Genomic DNA, 20,374 nt, shown 5'->3' with positions numbered 1-20,374 from the left:
CACATCAGATACTAAACATCATCCTAAGGTTGCTCTCTTTTTAAAACTAACTACTGTTCTTAACCAGGTTACGTCTATTACGCTAATTCATGTTCGGGAGTTAGTCACAGGAGACAGGTTCACTTTCTACATCATTTGGTCTCTGCTTTACTTATATTCTATATCACAGAAGGTCAGATACTGCTTGATATTCATACACCCCGCATAGCACAGAAAAGTGCAAAGACCCCTCTTCCCTTGCTAAACTCTGGCAACTTGCAGGCTAATTGTCTGGGGTAGAATTCGACACACGTTAAGTCTCTTTATACTGGAACAAGCCCTCACCCCAACAAATATTAAGATTCTGAAAACACTCAGATAAAGACAAAAAATTTAAGAAAAAATAATCAACCCCACATGCCATCAACTATGCCATCAATAATACAAAATATTTTACACCACTTGCACCTGAGTTGAACAGTGGCAAAGAGAGGGAGACTCTGTCAGTGCAAGAGAATGATTCATGTGACCACTTTGTCTTAATTACTCAGAACAAGCAGTTTGTTGCTGTTTAGTGAAGAACAAAGATATCAGCGTCCCTTGACAGAAAAATAAATAGCCATCATGGTGGTGAAGATGATGATGACTGCCAGAACAACAATCAAAATCCGGTTTTGGATGATCCTGAAAAAAAGCAGAAGAGACAAAAAAACCCAGTGAATAAAAAAAATAAAACAAAATAGCTGAATACATATAAAAATCATAAAAAGAAGCATGCAGATAAATATCTTGGAGAAAAGGCATGTGCCCACAAATGTAGGATTTCCTATACCATTCTGCGTATCTTGATGGTCTTTTACTTCTTTCAATTTCCAGTGCTTCCAAACGTTTCTTTATGTAGCTATTAAATCCAACTTTTGCATTCAGGAAAGAATTAGACTTTTCTTAATTATGCATACACTTATATACATATTAGAATAACTGAAATACATCATGTTACAATTTATTAACCTTCTAAGAACAAATGAAATAATTAGTCCTCAGTCGATGCAATCCAAGCAGGGTGGTCTGTAATAGTAAATATCATTACATTTTTTAAGCCATCCTGAAATCTTCACAGCTTTTTTAAATCTGAACAGAAACAATTTATTAATTTTCAAGGGATTTTACTATTAAGGTACAAGATTTCAAGGAAACACATGTCAATGAGATACTTACTTGTACTAAAATACCAAGGGAAAAGTATAAAAGATAGTTTTGAAGAAAAGGATGATATAAAGAAGCAAGTGTCAAACTGTGAAGCTTATGTTGTAAAAGCATCTCCTGTCTCTGTAGCATACCTTTACTTATGGTAATAGGCAAATGTTACATTTTCTATGTAGTGTAAAAAAAAAAAAGGAAATTAGTAACAATAAAAAGATGCCAGAAGTAGAAAGTCCTAATATTGTTCAACCATTTGTTGGGAGAATTCCCTGCGTCTAAAATCAGACACATTGCTTCAGATTTTGCCTGAAATTAATAGGTCAATTAAAATGAATAAATCAACAAAGAGCAGAATTTGAGGCATTTTATGGAAGGATTCTGAATTGTAAGAATTCAGCATTCCCCTTCCCATGCCATTCCCACAGAGGAGGAAGAATATTTTCATAGGCTCTTCAGGAAACAGGAACTTTTGCAAAACATACTTGTACATGAAACATATTGTCAGAATTGGAGAGGTGTAGCAAAAAAACCCCAAACAAAACCCACAGAAGAACCCTAAGTTATATTTATCCTTATTTCATTTTTCCTCACGTTTCTGCAAAAGAAAAGAAAAGAAAACAAAACAAAACAGAGCTTTCACCAACCAAACAATGGTAAGAAGAGGTAAAGCTGTGTTTTGTGAAACATCAAACCAAGTACAAGGTTCCAACTTGAAGACAGGGAATGTAATGTGTTAAAATGAGCATATTTCACGCAGTGAAAGAGAGAAGAAACTCTAGAGAGCAGAGGGGAGTTTTCCTTGGTATACGTTTTTCATTCGGATGCGGGTGGATATACATATAAATTATATTGGAAAGTGTAAAGAAAAATGCCGTTTTAACCAACTCCAGCTCTCTCCTTGCTTACCCCCCACCTAAAGAAAAAGCAGTGCATGGATGGATGAAAACTGTCACATCAGACAGACACCCTCCCCTGTGACACTCTAAAAGGACTAGCTCTCTATCCTCCTGACAGGTTACAAAATGATCACATTTGCTGACACGTCTTCCGCAAAACTGCTTTAGTGTTTGTGTCCACTTCCCTAGCAGGAGATGAATGGGCTGCTTTGTCCTCATTTATCACTTAAAGCTGAACTAAGATCTGTCTCGTTTATTTTTCTCTTCCTCACTAGAAAGGCTCAACCACAGCATTAATTCTTTTGCGATGACAGCTAATTCAAACTTAACAGGCAATATTTACTCTGCCAAAAGGATGAGGAGGAGGGAGGGATGTTTCTCACTCTCCCCCCCCAAAAAAAAAAAAAAAAAGTGTAGCAGGCTAACAAAATAAAGCTAATTAAGGGCTTTTGGTCCTTGTTGGTTTGCACTTCGATTTAACACCTGAACTTACAAGCTTCTCTTTTGTGGCGGGGTGTGACATTCTCTGCCAAACACCTGATAACAAACGATTTGTCCAGGCAAATGCATGAAAAGCGGAATATATATTTACTCACTCACCCTCATCACTCCTGAAAAGACACTCAGCAAAACTGAAACTCAGCAGTGAAATAGATTAAAAGCATGAAAACTCTTAAAACATTCAGCCTTAAGTAATACACAGTGCAGCTGGCTTGACAACCATTTTATTTGTGGGATGTGGGCCCCAAGGCATCCATAATGCTAATTTACAAAGGATTAACTGTGAGTGAAACTCGCTTAATCTAACACATAGTTAGGCAAAGGCATACAAAACATAGTGTTTAAATCAACTCCTCCTATCTCTGGCCCACTGAAAAGCATTTTGTAGTCTGAGACTTAAAATTAAAGAAAAATTTTAAAAAGCACCAAATCCTCCAAATGCTTTATTTTTAATACTCTGGCAGTACACACCCGATTGCAAGATTATTTAATCAGTGTCCACGTCTCTAAAATCCTTGTCAAGAGAACACTGAGCGAGGCATGCTGCCACCTGTATCTGCTAATTGAAGGTTCACTTACGGTGTGAATCTAGGAAATACATATCAAAGTTCAATTTCTAGGAATCTGAATTAGTCTGCACAGTGCAGCAAAAGAATATCATATTAAAAGGAACAAATTAATCATGAAATAGGATGGATGTTATCAACAGACTCCTACACCGAAGCATTATATACTTTTAATATTCAAGCCCACAGTTAAAGATTAATTTTATATCTTTAAAAAAAGAATATAGTCGAGTTTTACTGTTTTACTTTCAAGTGAGCAAGTAAAATTAAAGTAACTGCAAACTGCCAGAAGGATGGGGCTAGGAGGAGAACGACAGAGCCGTTTGGTAGCAGCAGGACAGTCCTGAGGAGGGCTTAGCAAGCCCTGCGTGTTGAAGTCTGAGCCTGGGAGCTGCTGCTCAGACAGAGAACACAAGTTCTGGGTGTCAGCGCATTTCAGATCTCAAAGTCAACAGGCAAGGGCGACCCTTCAGAGTAAAGAAAAAATCAAGAGGAAAGGAGGTTTTGAGTGATCCACGACAGTCAAGCCAGCTCACAGTGGTAGAACAATGGTTGGCATTGGCAGGACCCATCTGTAGGGAAGCCTATAGTACTGTCACAGCCAGACACTGCCAGTGGGTATTGCTCTAGGCAAAGCATCAAGGAATTTAAGTGGGGGAGGGAGCGATAATACCAAAGGAGAAGAAAATGGGGCCTAACATTCGCTACAAAAAACCCCCAAAGGCTAACATGATTGCAAGAAGCAGATGATAGTCTTTTATCTCTATTACACCTTAAATTCAACGAAATCTGGTGAATGAGGAAGCCCAGATTCTTCTTTGAAAATGCAAAGCATGTTTACAGGGTAAATAATTTAAGAAAGAATATATACTTGAAAGAAGACACCCATTGAAACATCCATGGCTAAAATGCCTGAAGGCAAAAACTTGTGCATTTGCATGCTGCATTTTATTAAGTTAGCACACTGTAGCTTTAAAAGAATGCATGGCCAAATTAAGAGGAATGTGTGACTGAAACATCAAGGATTCCTCAAGTTTACATTATGAATCATAGTGCTGTTGATATGAGATGAATTAACCATTTAGTCGATGCAGCTTAGGCACTGAATTCACACCAAGTTCTGCTGGAGCCCGGCGTGTTGGAACTCGTTAACAGCCAATGTCTACTGTTCCTTTCATACTCGAAACTCTAAGAGCACAAGGGCTCATTCTACTTTGACTTAGAAGAGATGAAAAATCTGAGCTTTTAAACCAAGTTCCATCTAGTTTATCATGGACAGCAGCCCAAAACATTTGGGTGCAAAGCCACACAGAAACAGTAACTAAAGCAGATGTGAGGGTAATGTTAACTGCCACACTGGAAGAGTACGCTGGACTAACAACGCAGAAAGTGCATCCCACTCCTGCTGAGTTTCCTTCTGCTCCTCCTTCCTAAATGCCTGACCCTCTGTCCTGCCTCCTGGTCACAGTGCCTACCCTCCGACCACCGGTGCGCTGGAGGCTCCCTCCAGCCAGTGCCAACTTTGCGAGCTGACGAACGACACCGCCTGCTTTCGGGGATCACCTCTTTGATGCGCATGGCAACCCCTGCTTTGGAGAACAAGTCCCACATCCATTACCAAACACTGATGTCCCTGGCAAATCAGTTCCCCCCATTCCCGCCATGGCAGAAATTGTGCTGCCTTTCCACATTCCAAAACCCAAAATGATTCACTCCTCTCCGTAGCTTCACGTGCACATGCACACAATGGGTCTAACTCTGTGACATGTTTAGATCTGCTCCGTATAAACACAAAGCAGTTCCCGAATAAGCTTTTGCAAACCTTACATTAAGGATGCCAACCGTGTTTAAACCTTTTTACAAAACTGCATTCATTAGCAGGGGAGTGCACGACATCTATATGGGTTCAGCCTGATGTCTTGCACATGTCTTAGTGCCTGATTGACCAGCATTGAATAATGATGCCTTGCCATTAAGCACTGATGGTACAATAACAATTGTCATGAAAATTAGCAATCACAGTACCATGTTAACAAAATACGGGATATAAACGAACCAGTGCAGACTCTGGGTGCATAAAGTGTTTTGTGTCCTTAACTTGAAATAATGAAGACTACAAATAAAATACTGCAAAAATTTCTTACAGAAGCTCAACTCTGACACTGATACAAATAAAAAAAATACAAATGGCTTGGGGGATCAGTTAGCACACATTCATTACAACACAGGGCTTTATTCTTAAAGAAAGCATCTCAAAAAATAGTGTCCTCAAGAACACAGACTGATTGATGACGGAGCACTGTCCAACAGTGTTTCACTGTAATACATGTATTTAAGATTTAACTAGAAGTGATTCCTATCAGTTTACTGGGCAGAAAGGCTTGTTCTCTGTATATAAGACTACATTTTAAATGGTCACTTCGAATACTTGGCTATTGTATTTTTGGGTGCCCTTTTATTTGTGACCGGCAGTTTTTGCTAACATGCAAGAAAATAGGTGCGTGCAAATCAGTGGTAAGTGATTTTTAAGTGCCCAATATTCATGTGCAAATCAGCAGATTCAAACAAACACGAAGTGTAGGTCTAGTCACACAGGCAAATACATACCAGGCAAAACTAACTGTGAATTTAAAGTAATATAGCTATACTCAGATACCTTCTGGACAGACATTACTATATATAAGGACATCCTTGTTACGATATATCAGGAGCTTTCACATGGAAGCACTAGACCCCACACAGGGGAATAAAATGTTACGATTGGTAAAGCAACGCCTTGGATACATAATGATAAATCTCTAAGTTCAGGGTATCTGGGGGCTGTTCAAGTAACTATTCATCTTGCCCATCTTGAGGTTTGAGAACGCTTTTCTTAAATAAAAGCAACTGAAAAGAACTAGACAGGCTGTGGCAAAACATAAAGACATGGCAACCTACTGAAATAAAAGAGTAGGAGAGCCCTGCCTAGCAAAATTACAGCTGGTTGGAAGTATCTGACTTGAGACATTTTTCATCATTAACAACTGAAATTAGCAAACAGAAATACCAGTGAAAAATTATCTGCACAAGTTGCATACAAATCCTTGGCCCTCTTCTAGCTGACCTGGGAAAAAGTGAAGAATCTGGAAAATACTCAAGTTTTTCTTCCACTCCCCTGCCTCCAACTCTGAAAATAAGTCCAAGTTCTTTTTGTTCTCAAGCCAGAAAAACCTATTACATTGTAATTGACATTGTATATTTAACGGTGAAAAGGCTTTGGGGGGTGGTGGAGAGGGGATGGGACCCCCTCACGGCTTATTTCATGCCAAAAAGGCCACATTGCCCAGGCTCAACCTCCAGCCTGGAGACAGGCCGTTCCCAGCAGGAGCCTATGTCGTGTTCTCTGAATTCCTCCCCAAAGGAGCCTCTTCTTCCCCTAGGGACAGGGGCTCTAGTTTCTTATGTGTAAGACCTTGGGAAAATCCATTAAAAATTGCTGAAAGCTGAGCAGATAATGAAATTAAAGCCTCAAAAATGGAGGAATGGAGAATAAAAAACGATGGCATTTTTCTAGCTGACTAGCAGGGGTTTTTGAAAGAGACAGGCCATACAAGGTGCCTAAGATATTGTTGATAGGGCTGAGGAGTTGTGCAGTGCTACATCCTCTAGCTTTAAAGTTCAGTCTTAAGGACTGGGGCTGTCTACTTGTAATAACATGGATACCAATCTCTAGTTATAATATTACACTCAAACCACATCAATGTTTTTTCCACCTGGGCCCTGAATGAAAGAATGAGTCATGTAATAACAGGTGCAGGGAGGTAGTCACACTATCCAACTTTAAACATCTAAATCATATCTAGCTAATCTCTCTCAGCTCCCTGTGTATATAAGCTACAGTCCTGCTCTGAACTGCCTTCTCTTTTTCCTGGCCATATATGCCACCCAGGAGAACTAGTCAGTTAAGTTAGCTGCCTAGGTTAGGTGCCTACAGATTAAGTAGGGATGAATATCCCTAAAAGCTTGAACGAGGCCCAGGCAAGACAGCTTGCTAGCTCTGAAGGCAAAACAGTACAGGGAAGGCATTATCATATCGTAAAGTGTCTGTAATCTCCCATTAATCACAAATATTGCAAAGGTGAAACTCACCAGTAAAGCAGAAGATGTTCCTTGATAATTAGCCAGTAAATGCCTTGATTCATCATCTCCGTTTAATGGATCCCATATTTGCACACGGAATTCTGACCAGAATCAAATATAGTTCTCCTTTGACAGTTTTTCTGGAGGAGTGAGAGGAGAGACATCCCTCTCTGGGATGAATGCCTCCTGAAACGCAGTGGGCTTCCTTGGCTCAAGGGACTATGTTTTTACCTTGCTGTGTCATCTTCTGACAATCTTACCATTAAGATTAAAATTTGGAATTATTTTTATGATATTTGATAGCTAAAATACTTATTGAGATATCTAATTCATAATTGAAATCTTGCAGTACATTCCCAATGTAACAAAAACATATGAACAGCATTGGAGAACAGTGTTATTTGGTAGCCATCAGGATTATCATAGCTTGCACAAGTCCTGTCTCAAGGACCGGGCAGTTGCAGGAGGTGCAAATAGTACCCAGGTGATCACTGGAGTTTGGAGAGAGTGGGGGGGGCTGAGTGGCCTAGGAAGGAGAGATAGCTACAGGAATGATTGGAAGACAAGTGCACGCAGACTTCAGGATGCAAACTGCGAGAACAGGGAAAGCCTGAAAGAGGACCTCAGGGACGTGGGACCTAAGATAAAAAGGCAAAAGGGAAGGGTACTGTACATCTTCTACTAGCTCAGATTTTATTCATTGCTTGTTTTTAAAACAGATGGGAAGGCATTTCTGAAGGATGAAAAGTATCCTGCTGTTGAGAGACCCTGACAGGGAACACTTCTCTGCACTGTTGTGATGCAACTTCAGCTTTCTCCTGTCTCCATGTCCGCTCCTTCCACGGAGGGAACGCATTACATTATTACTGTCATTAGGAGGAACAGCAGGTGGCTTCTGGGGCCACGGACACTCACCAACCAAAACTGGAGGGGGATTAATTCATTTCATGCAAAGCAGAGGCAACACCAGATCTCTTTAGCAAGTCTAAATGAAGATCACGTGCGCAGTGGCAACTGCAAGTGGAAGGAGTCAAGGTTGTATTAATCTCCAACCAGCCTTTCTCAGGGTACTGAAGTGTCAAGAAGAACAAATCACACATTTAGTCACCTGAGCATGACTAAGAACCATAGGCCTTAGCAAACATTACCAGTGCTTTAGAAAGAGGTCTGAGGGAGGGTGGATAGCCCAGCTGTCAGTGTAATGGCATTCTTCAGCACATCGGTTGCATGAAGCCCTGGTCCCCAAACAGTTAATAGGAAAAAAAAGCCCCTCGTCAGCACTCAAAGCTAAAGCAATTACTTCTCCAGCAGAAGAAATGTATGCAAGCTATAAAACGACAAGAACATACATGATTGCACATTGGCTTTTACGATAAATATAGTTAAATTTACATTCTGTGCAATTTAAAGAAAACAAAAATGTATAAATTCTGCATTTTATCAACTTTCATAATCATTAGAACCTACTAAAATATATATCTTAAACAGATGAAAGAAAGTAACATCTTTTGCCCTGCCTCACCTTAATTAATGACTAATCTACAGCTTTTAGGTGTGATGAAGCTGGAGACTGGACACAAATACTTTGCTTGCATTATTTTCCCCTTATCACACCATATTTGACTGGGCGTCTTTTTGTATGGCAAGTTTTCTACAATTGTCTTAACAATGTTGACCTCTTTTGTAAAAATCTGAAGGCATCTGCAGCAATTGTTCCTGAAGATGTGCTATCCAAAATGTTACCATTGCATGGCACTTCCTGAATGATAGAATATAATTTTTTTTGGTATATATTCATTTTTTTCAAATGCTATAAAAGAAAGGAAAACAATCATGGCTAAGGCCATTTGTGAGATGGCATTAAAAGAGCCTACTCTGAGACAGATAAAAATAATGAGAATCTTTCTGTCAAGAAGGATTTAGAAAATATCACTAGCATTATTAAAATTTAATTTTTTACTGTGCTTTTTGGTTCCCCCTTTTCCAGTGATAATGAGCAGGACTGCACACCTCCACATTGCTAGTACTTGTTTTGAGCAATAAATTCAGCCTTCCAGTCTGAAGACATTTCAGACAACAATTTTGACTGCTATAGGCTTATTTTTCAACCTGTTCTGTGCTTTGAGTCTTCCTATATAAACCAGTTCATAAGCTAATTTTCCACAAGGCCAGTGGAACAAATAAAAATCAATTTTTGCCCAACTGGTTCAGAGAAAACGTGGGAATAGTGAAGACAGAACAGTGAAAAATAAAAAGAATCGATGTATTCACAAATGGTTTACCTGATAGAGAACTAGCAAATTAGTTGACAGGAGATACTTGCCACTATTAGAGTATTTTCAGCATGTTACAGTATTTCTATTAGGGAAGGAGAAATGCCTCTACTTTGTTATGACCTCAGACACCTCAGTTTAATAACCACACCGAGGCTCCACGCATTCTGCAAAACTACAGGGCACAAAGTCAAAGTGCAAGAGCACTTGCAGATCCTGCAACCGGAGGGACCTGCAAGCCCAACCTGGCTTAGAGTGGGTGTAAGTTTTCGTGATCTCGTGGAAGGAGGGAAGATTCCTCTTTCAGTGAATGCACGGAGACATTCGTGACCTCAGGCCAACCTTGTCAGGAGGAATTTGGTCCATCAAGAAAGGAAAAAATCGTAAAACATTGCCCAGACCTCCCTCCCCAGTTAAAAACCCAAATGTTCAGGAGCATGCTGAGCAGTTTAATATCTCTTGGACAGCACAATACAAATTTCTCCAAAGATGGGAATCCCATTCATAGACTTCAAAACTTTCAGAATCCGAAGGAAAACTCAGGGCCTAAACTTTAATATCATGGTGCAATCCATTTCATCATCTTCACCACTAATTGGGCAAGTGTTTTTGAAACCATGATACTGAGAAGGGATTGGATGGGTGCTTATGCCTGTCAGTCTGCAGCCAGAAAAATATGTCTGGAAAACTGAAGAACAGAATCTGCTTTTTAATACAAATTAACCATCACTCCTGTGGAAATAAAACAAATTTATAATTTACAAGCTTAAATATTAAGGAAGCTCTAAGTAGCTGTAATCTTCACTCTAGTATGTGGCATTTTATACACTCCTTCATTTTTAGGAGTTGGCATTAAAATGTGACTCATTTTAACAGAAAAAAAAGGAGTAAGTATGTCACTCCGAAGTAAAGGTGCATATTACCTGTTTAAAAATATTATAACACACCATGGAGACATCATTTTTAGGGACAAACAAAACATTACTCAATGAAGAAATGGCATGAAATATAAAATATTCAGCAGAGGAAGGGTATTTGGATTTAAGCAGTTTCACTGCCAATAAACAGCTTCATAATAAATAGCATGCATGTAGGAAAAAAGTATACCTGTTCTTCACTATTTGAGGTGTAACACCTTAGTATGGGAAACTAATAAAGATACTACTCGTCCACTAAGTACATACAGGGAGAAACTAAAAACACCACACATTTTGATTCCGAATCTCTTACAACTGATGCTAATTTGCTTATGATATCTGCTTGATTTAGAGCTAATCTTCTGTAAATTAACTCCTAATGCTGTCTGAAATAATCCTCTTAATGCTGGTCTGTCTTGAGTACTTTATATCAAATACCATGAAATACACAAGGCGTATACTATTTGTAGTGCTGTTGGCTGCTCTCGAATATTTGCTGTGCTTTGAAGATGCAAGCACGGTGCAGAGCCGCGCAGCCCTGGGGCAGCTTCGGGACAGCACAGGGCCGTGTTGCTCTGGTTGTCCCCTTTGAAGGGGACAGCGTGCCAGGACCGTGTCCCACCACTCCTGGCCACCAGCGAGAAGAGGAGGCTCTGCGCCTCCCTACAAAATGGTGCAGGGACGTGCAGTTCCACGCTCCAAACCTCCCACCTCCAGCAGCACATGATAATGAGAAAAACTAAACTGCTGGGGCTTTGAGATTTCTGAATGACAAGATCTGCGTTAAACAGCACTAATTATCAGCTGGAAGCCTAATCTGATAACTGGTTTGAAAAGACAGAGACAGACAATTTCGTTTCTTCAGACGGGGAAAGTATTTTTAAGGGTGTTGCTTCAGCATCGGCCAGCTTAATTATTATTGTCAGTGTGCTAACTCTGTATTCAAAACTATATTTTTTCCACTAAATCCACCGGAACAATTTTCTCCCCCAACATTAATTTAACGATACAGCCGAAAACCTAATTGATATTGGTGAGCAATGCAATTCCAACATATTATTTTCTCGGTTTTTGAAACATAAATGGCAGGCACAACTTTGACTGAATGGACCTCTTTATGTTTTAACAGGCGGTTTATTGGCCCAGACTCCAACATATAACAAGCACAATTGCAAAAGCAATACATTTTTAATTGAAAAATTCATGTATTTTTACTATGAAAGTGACTCAAATAACAAGTAACGTTGTCAGGTACAGGGCTTTTAAAACAATTTTTATATATGGAATGTTGTTTAGAAATTATACTCTCACCATAGAAAGCGCTTACAGGAGGCTATTAAAAGAAAAAATATGTATTGTTTAAATCCTACTTTACTGGAGCTTGCTTTTTTAATCTATTAAAGAACAGATAAAGCACAGTGATCAGTGAGCTGTATGTGTCCAGCAGCCCTTCAAGAGCCTTGTGGAAATGTATAAAACAAGCAGTGATACAATCCTTTGCCAAACACTGTCATAAATTTTTTATTTGGCAGCTAACATTCTCACTAGTTTTCTTGGCAGCAATTGGGACCTTTAGCAAGAAAGGTGCAGGAGAAAAATACCTTGTTTAGAGATGTTTTCAACACTTTCTGGGATTTTTCAGAACTTCTGCCTGCAGCACATTTTACAACCACAGTCTCCAGTCACCTGATGAGTAGGTGGTGGTTTTAAACTTTTTTTTTTAATATAGACAGCCTACTACCCCCCTCTGGCCTTCAGCCTAGGATGCGAGTGTGGAGGGAGGCTGTATGTGTTCCACAGAGATACAAGTCGTTGCTCCTCTCTGGCTAGACAAAAAAACTTGAAAATAATATCAGAATGTACCTTTCATTGCTCCTGATACTATCTGCATCTTATTCCCGGATGACAGAGATAAATGAAAGGCAAACATGTGCTGATTACTTTTGCATTTTTCTTGGGAGATCTCTGCAGAAAAGCTGGTCACAGGTGCAGCTACCCTGGTCAGCCGGTGGACTGCCTCATAAACAGAATTGTGAAGTAGATTTCTGTACCCAGATCCGCTCTTCTAGGGGTTTCTTGTTTTGGTTTGCTTTTAAAAAAAGATATACTAAACTTGACATCTGATGCATAGCCTTCCTCAGTGCACCCAGATATGCTGATGCATTGTACATGTGAAAATATAGCTCCAGCAGTACTGTGGTTTGGGGAAAATTAAACAGTGGGCTCCTACCAATTCACTTACGGAGCAGATGTTTTATATTTTGGTATTTCATTGTTTCAGAATAGAAATAAGATGAACCTATTTTAAATCTCAGCAACTTCTTCCAAAACTTTCACAACAATAAGATACATTTTAGTCCTTCACATGGACATCAAGGAAACGGTTTGTCTTAAACAGATGTGGACCAGGAAAAGCACCTTTTCCTTATTTGCCTCAAATTGAAAGGCTGGAATTCAGTTTTAGACAGCATAAATTGCTTTAAACACAGGCTTAATTAAAGTAATGATGTTACACTTATAAACATAAACTAATAGGCTTCCCCACAGCTTGTGTTCCAGTTTTGTCTCTCGTGTTTACCAGGGGCATCATCCCAAGAACTTTCCAGAGCACACACAGACATCTAGTGGTTGGTGAGAACACTGCAGGCATGTCATTACATCTGCCACAGCTCGACTGGAGACAGGGAAGTTATGCCAGGTATGAGTTGAGATAATTTTGTCTCTGTTACAGCTATGGATGGGCAATCAAACAGGGAAAGAATTGCTCCCTTTGTGCCATCTCATGTAATCATGCTGTCTCTGGTGAGAGCACTGCTCTCTTGGCAACTCTGGCTTCCCAAATTTCCCTAATCACTGATTCCCTAATCACTTTTCAGTTCAGTCTGACCTATTCTTGCCTTTCTTATGAGTACCAATAAATTTCTCTCTCCTCGCTACTATTTTATTTCACTTAAAACCCGAAGAGCTTAATTACGTAATATCGTTTGAAAGGTTCTCTGAACGTGGCTACACGCAACGACAGTATTGGAGAGTGATAGAGCAATGCGATTTTACAGACAACAAAATACACAGACGATGAAGAAACACACAGTCAATAATAAATTCTAAATTGCTGATAGAGGAATATGACTTGCTCTCCAGTCTGCATCAATCAATGGAAAGATGCCTAAAACTTCAGTGGGGTTTGAGTCCCACATCTGCAAAGGAGATCAAGAGACACAGTTTTGCACAGCGTTGTAAGAACTCAGCGCCCTGATTCTGCTCTCAGTTACACCATTTTAAATCAAGCGGTACTCAGTGGTGTCATAACCCTGTACATCTGTGTCAGACCCTGTGTTGCAAGGGCAGACGCGAAGCCAAGAATGCAAACCAGATGTTGCTTTCCTAATGTTTTCTTGTTGTCATTTAAGTTGTTTTTGTGGGGTTCTGTTTTCATTTTGGTGAGTGAAACAGGTCGACAGGACTTTTCAGAGGGCAGACTGGAGGAATGCTTCTGCATCTTCCTATTTATTTTGCGTGCATGTGTGAATATGCATAGACTTTAAGTTACAACCAGGAAAAATCTTTTTTTTTTTTTTTTAAGCTTCATTTGAGCTATGCTCTGTTCCCTTGGGGCAAAGTGAAAGGTAGCTATTTGTGGATGGGAAAAAGGGCTTTTGTGAACAGCAAAACTGCATCACCAAACAGCTTAAGAAAAAGATTTTTTGAAGTTATTTTTTACTACTATTTTAAGAGGAAACAGGGATAAATATATCTTTTTTGCATGTTGACTCATTAACAAATTTAGCAATAAACACTTTGTAATTAAGTCCACTAGTTCACTGCTGTCCAGAAGTTTCTCAATACTCTTTGCACAGAAGGTTTCGGAAAACGTAGAACTAAGAAACGGTGAAGGCAAATCCCAACAGCTTGCTCAAGCAAATCTAGCCGAGGCTTAAACTCACTTCTGAACACTGAAATTTGAGATGCCGTATCAAATAAGCAGCTCTTTTTCCCTGAAGAGAAGAAACTGGGTGTAGCTAACCTAGTGCATAATAGGTTTATTCTCATTCACAAAACAGGAATTACTTTATGGCCCCAAAGTAAAACTAGCACAGAAATATACTGGCAGATTTGCTGCAGATGTGTGTTGTGACACGTATGCAGGGAATCTGCTATTAATCACATGCTAAGATTTTAATATTATGTAGGGTAATGCAGGCAATCATTACGGTGAAGGTTCTGGATTCATAAAAGCCTAACCCACAAATGGGTCTTTTAAATTTAATACATTTGAGCTCACTCTCACACACTGCATTAGTTGAATTCCCTGATTCACCCCCCTCCGCTCCCCATTACATACATTTATTTCAGTATCTATTGTGTGTTTCTTTTTGTGCCTGTGCTCCACTTCTTTTCTTGCAACACATGACAGTTGTTGGGGAAAGTGCAGCTTTTCAATTCTCCCATTTACCGGACTATGACAGGAATGCTCTTCCTAGAGGGGCTGTTTGTGAGACCCCTGGACACATACCTAGCACAGGAAACGGTCTGGCTCAAATGCTGGAAAAGCCATCCTTCACCTGAATCCTTCAAAATTTGTGTCCGAACATAACTAGAACCTATGTATCCGTACCCGGGCTAAGATTACTACAGACAATTATACCGTGGAAATGCATTATTCTGACAAAGCAATCAATCACGTTATTTCTCACAATTTCAGTTCACCCCTAAAATTTTCCTTACCTCCAAAGCCAGCTGGATATTATATTACCAAAGCTGTTGAAAGGGTGTAACACTAACCATGAAGCCAAAGGCCACTAAAACTATGCAATGCATAAATTTTTATTGTTTGCTCAGCATTGAAATCTCATTAGGGCTCATAACTCATCGGCGCACTGCAAACATTTGCATCTGCTGATCATGAGAACTTAGATGGAATGTACACCTTTGGCTAATTTACTTGTTATGTTTTTAGATGTGTGTGTTGCTTTTCATTTTCCTTTTAAAAAGTCCTTACGCAGTTGTGAGTTGAATGTCCACTTTTTAAACTAAATACATTAAAACTTTCATTTGCAGTTTCTCAAGGTTGTTCTGTTGCTGGCAATGTTCATGATCATCATTTTACAAAAGCCTCGTTTGACTTAGTATTCAGGATAATAATTGTTTGAAAACTGTGCCCCATAGAGCATTTCTCTTCATTCATCCTTTCTGCTTTATGCAGTCATATTTTAATTAGATTAAAATTTGTCCTCCAATTAGCTTTCATTAAAGTTTATAGATTACAGCAAAAATCTCCACTGAGTTGTGCTTCAAAACTGTGCCTAAAGTTTAAAATGAAATAACTGTGCAAATGAAGCGATTATGAAGATTATTACTATGCAAAAAACATCAGTCGCTTCTTGGTTTACTTATACATTTAACTCTGTAATTTATTTTGCCGACTTCAATACCTCTGTGTTCTCCAGAGTAGTCATCATAATAATACCTTACAGTTACAGGATACCTTTCATTCCTAAGGATCCTTAGGGGCCTGATTCTGCAGCCCTTACGCACACCAGTAGTCCTGTTGAAGTCCCCGAAACTATTTGAGCAAGTGGTACTCGCTGCATGTGAACCAGAACCCAACTACAGGCCAAATCCTGCTTTCAGATACCCAGGCAGCATTACCGTTGATTCGCACAGCTCAGAAAGCAAACCAGATATGAACATTATGTAAAAAGTCCTTTCACCTACTTCTGGGTGAGAGGTAGCAGCTGTTTAATGGGGCCTGGCTACAAGACTCACCACTTTAAATGCGGGTGCGAAGACAGATACCTCCCCCCGCAGTTAAAACTGCAGAGAAAACTGAGAATGTAATTATCCAAAGAGGAAACGACTCGGTAGGACACTGGGGCTGGGGCTGCATCTCTCCTGTCACTCATGTCTTCAGATGCGACATTGCCAAGTATCGGATGCCCAGTCGCTAATACCTCCTGCACATGCAAATTTATTATGTGCTGAAGGCAATATAAAGTTTATAGTTTGCCAGGCTGATCCTACAACCAGACCAGACATTTATTCTGGAGCAATCTCTCGGTGGAACACATGGGACTCCATGTCGGAGCAGAGCTCCACAGAAATGGATCTGTTTGCAGGAAATTCTCTTCCAATAGCAAGAGCTATAAATATATACACATTTTTTTTTTAAAAAAAAGAGAGATGCAGCCAACATCTTAAAACTAAAAATAGAGATACTTGGGTTACAAAAACAGGGACCTGTCTTTGCTCTAGCAACATATTTCTGATAGGAGGAACACAGTCGAAAACAAATATTTTACTACAAATGAGATGTAGTTCATAAGCATGAGAACAATTTCAGTAAAATGCAGGAGTGTAAAAAGCAGTCTTTCCTATTTTTCATGTGCTAATCGGTTGAACAATCATAAGTAAATCTTCACATCACTGAGGTAACTAACATTATTCCCACTTAGCACATGGCAAAACTAAAGTTTAAGGGTGTCAAAGGCTAGAGGGGAGTTTATAGTTTACATGTTCTGACTCCAAGCCCTGTACTCAAGCCAAGACCATGTTTCCAAGATGCAAAGCATCCAGCAGCAATACTAATTTTAGGAGTCATGCTCAGGTCTGTCCCTTCTTCCCCCTGCTCCCACCTCCTCTTGGTGTTCATTTCTGCCATCGCGCTGCAGCATGCCAACCTCAGTTGTGCTGATTCAACAGCTTGTGGGGCCATGTGATGAATCAGATTGAGCAATTGATCCAGGATAAAAAAAGAAAAAGAAAAAAGAAGAGGGTAGGAGAGGAGAGCTATTTTGCACTGGATCAATTCCATTTCAAGACATTGATTGGAGAACAGAAGTGCCCATGAAAACGAGAGAGCAGCTGGATGCAGCATAGAGGCAGGAGTGAGTATTTTTGGGAGCAGGAGACCCTGCTGTTGCTGCTGATGGTTTTGTACCACAGAACCGAGCTCCAAACCATTCTGAAATCATTCCATTATCATGTTTTAACTCTTTTATATTCCTCCTTCCTTTTACCTTCCTTTGCCTGCTTTGTTCTTAGGAAGAGTGTAGCTACTCCATACTACCTTTGCACAACAAATTTGCATAAGGCAATTCAGAAACTGGAAGTATTTCACTTTCCTCAATTAAAATCTGGAACACCAAGTTCACCTTCTCAATTACATTGACTGTATTGCAGAAATACTGCTCCATTTCCTCAGTAGAATTGTCATGTTTCATAAAATACAGACAAACTAGTCATGCTTTATGTCAAGGGTGCATTTACAAATAGTTTATAAAGGATTTAGATGATTAACCATATATTGAGACAGTTAATCAAATTTAAGAGGCTATTTTAGAATTCTACAGATCAAGCAGTTATTTATAATCCTGGTTATTGCTTTCTACCTTATATCCACCCCTAATGCACACCATTATAATACTCTGCTAACTCTTTATAAATGGTTTGTGTTAGCAAAAAAAAAAAAAAAAAGCCCAAATCCTATCCTAAGGAATAGGTTAGATAATTAGGACTTTGAGACTCCTAGACTAAATGAATCAGATCCAAGAATCAGATCTTTGGAGGTAATTAGACAGTCCATGCCATGATTTAGATACTTCAAGGCCCTTAAAAATCTCAGCCCTCATCACTCTGCACATGGGACTTATGCAATTTTTAAAAGTTGGCCAAGCGTCATCTGAAAAGGCACAAATGCTGAAGTAACTGCAACAGCTGAGGAACACATCTTTTCTTTGACAAAACATCAGCATCATGGCAGGATGCTTAAAGCTTCAGTGCTTCATGCTGGTTGTGGAAAAAAAAGCCCAACAATGGAAGCCTTGAGGAATGCTAAATATAACTGGTACCCTTACAAAATACAGTCTGCTCCGTTAGAAGAGAATAGGAAATGATTTCTTGTGATTTTATTCCGTCATTTTAAGCAGCGTCGTCTGCTTATATATACAGAACATTTTTAATGAGGAAATATCCATAGATTACTTTTTATTGCAGTATGATTTATAAAGTTTCAAAAAAATATGATACCTATTCTGGAAGTATAGTGTATTTGGTGCTATTTTTGCCTAGGAATGGAAACTTGAACTGGAAATAGAGTCATTCATTCACACTTACAGGATGACATCCCGTTGACAGGCATGCAAACTTGGAAAGGTGCTACACAGTCACTCTTAAAATACAACACTATATTTTTTTTCCTTCTAAGCTTCAATTAAGTAAATGTTAAAGAGGGATCAGTACTTCGTTAAGGCTAAGGGTTCATCGTTTGCAAGAGATCATCTTTCAGAAGTACAAAGACAGAAAAGTCAAGGCACTAACTACTAAATAAACTGTTTTCACAACAGAAGTGGCACCTTCAAGCCCCTCTACAGCAAGGTGCTGCACTGCCGGAGTTCTGCTGGTTCAGATTTTGATTTTAAAGAGCATTCCCCAGTACGATCAGAAAGGTCATCAATCCTTCCTGCCAGGCAGTTGGTTATTTGTGCTGGGATTTTTTTTTCAATTCAGGGAGAATGAAAATCATAAAAGGCGTGAAAATATGGTTGAGGTAGATATATTCACAGATTCTAATATAGCTGGAATGCTGTCGGTGCTAACGAGCCCTGAGCAAGTGATCCGTGTCTGGCATGCTCTGCCAAACAAACTACAATTACAGGAGAACCAAAAATAAAACAAGCAACTTTAAACCTCCTGAATTTGTGAGCCTGGGCCTAAGAATCATATTTGCACTTGCTCCCACAGGCTTGCTTCCAAAAGCCACCCAAAACTGGAAGGACCTTTCTGATGGGAAGGAAGGAAGAAAAGTTTCCATTTAAGAGATGGCATTTCAAAATGGCAGAAACAGCAACTGACCCTAGAGGCTCTTGCCCCTCTGTGTCAAATTCCTACAAGAGCAGCTCGTAAGACTTCAGCTCTATCATATCTGAATCAAAATGTCAAGACTCAAAATCCACGCCATAAATCGTGCCCTCTGAAATCGAGGTACATAATCCTCTTGGCTCTGCCTTCTGTTGGGCTTCTCCAGCCTTGTGCATGCCACTGCAGTGCCAATGGAGATGTACTTTCCTTTTTTTTCTTACAAAGAAAACCTCAGTAGCCCCCAATTTTAATGATTTTAAATGATGCACTGTGTAACTCCTTTTGCACCAGCTTCCTTGTTTTCTGCTGGTTCTAAAAAAGCTTTTGACCTGCTTGTAAGAACACCATTTCTATTTCTGTCATCCCAAATTAACAAATGAATGAGGAGAGGGGAAACTCCCCTGTCACTCCAAACCTTCACCCTCCAAGTCTCACTGCAGCCCTGGTGCTCTAAAATAAAGCAAGTATTAGCCGGCTGAAGCTTCAATGGGACATCAGCACTTGCTTAAATGATATTCCAAATAATGGGCTAAATGGCAGCGGTGGTCAGGGAGAGCAGGTATTTACTTCGTTCACTCTCTTAGGATGGAATGGATTTATGGCTGTCAATTCTAAACAACACCGCTATTGTCTCTTCACATTTTATCTGCCTCCATTATTCATTTATGTTGATTTTGATTGATGAAGACACTTTAAAAAAGGAGAGGAGAAGGGAGGAGGGAGAGAGGAATACTTCAACTGTTTGGTCTCTAATTCCTGTAAATCTACAGTTCATACTGCAAGAGCATTACTCAAAAGAAATGTCCACCTTCACATTTTGGGAAGGATTTTTTCCTTTTACCAGTCTCTCTTCTTTCTGAAAGACTGGAAGTGGGGCACAAGCAGTGCTTCCGACACATATCTAATCACCGTAGAGGCAGCACATCATACTACAATCAGCCAGGAAAATCAATGTTGGTCTTTTTAATGAAAAAGTGTTAAGACTTCCGCAAAACCTCTTTTACGTATTTACTTCCTATGCCACAGCTAATTAAGTTTTAGGCTGGTTTGATATGTCAAAAACT

General features: G+C 39.5%; 1 protein-coding gene across 4 annotated transcripts in view; it reads right to left on the bottom strand.

Annotated features, from left to right (window-relative positions):
• VTI1A (vesicle transport through interaction with t-SNAREs 1A) overlaps window positions 1-20,374 on the bottom strand; it is a 280,273-nt gene that overhangs the window by 8,088 nt on the left and 251,811 nt on the right. For all 4 annotated transcript variants that reach the window (XM_072871483.1, XM_072871480.1, XM_072871484.1 and 1 more), the window contains one exon: window positions 1-663. This exon is cut by the window's left edge and continues 8,088 nt beyond it. Coding sequence is in view for 2 of the 4 variants with exons in the window: in XM_072871480.1 (XP_072727581.1) it covers window positions 570-663 (94 nt within the window). In the remaining 2 variants the exon portion in view is untranslated. The remainder of the gene's footprint in view (window positions 664-20,374) is intronic.

This window comes from Ciconia boyciana, chromosome 8 (assembly GCF_034638445.1).
Source record: "Ciconia boyciana chromosome 8, ASM3463844v1, whole genome shotgun sequence".
NCBI lineage: Eukaryota > Metazoa > Chordata > Aves > Ciconiiformes > Ciconiidae > Ciconia > Ciconia boyciana.
This window is presented reverse-complemented; position numbering and strand designations above follow the sequence as displayed.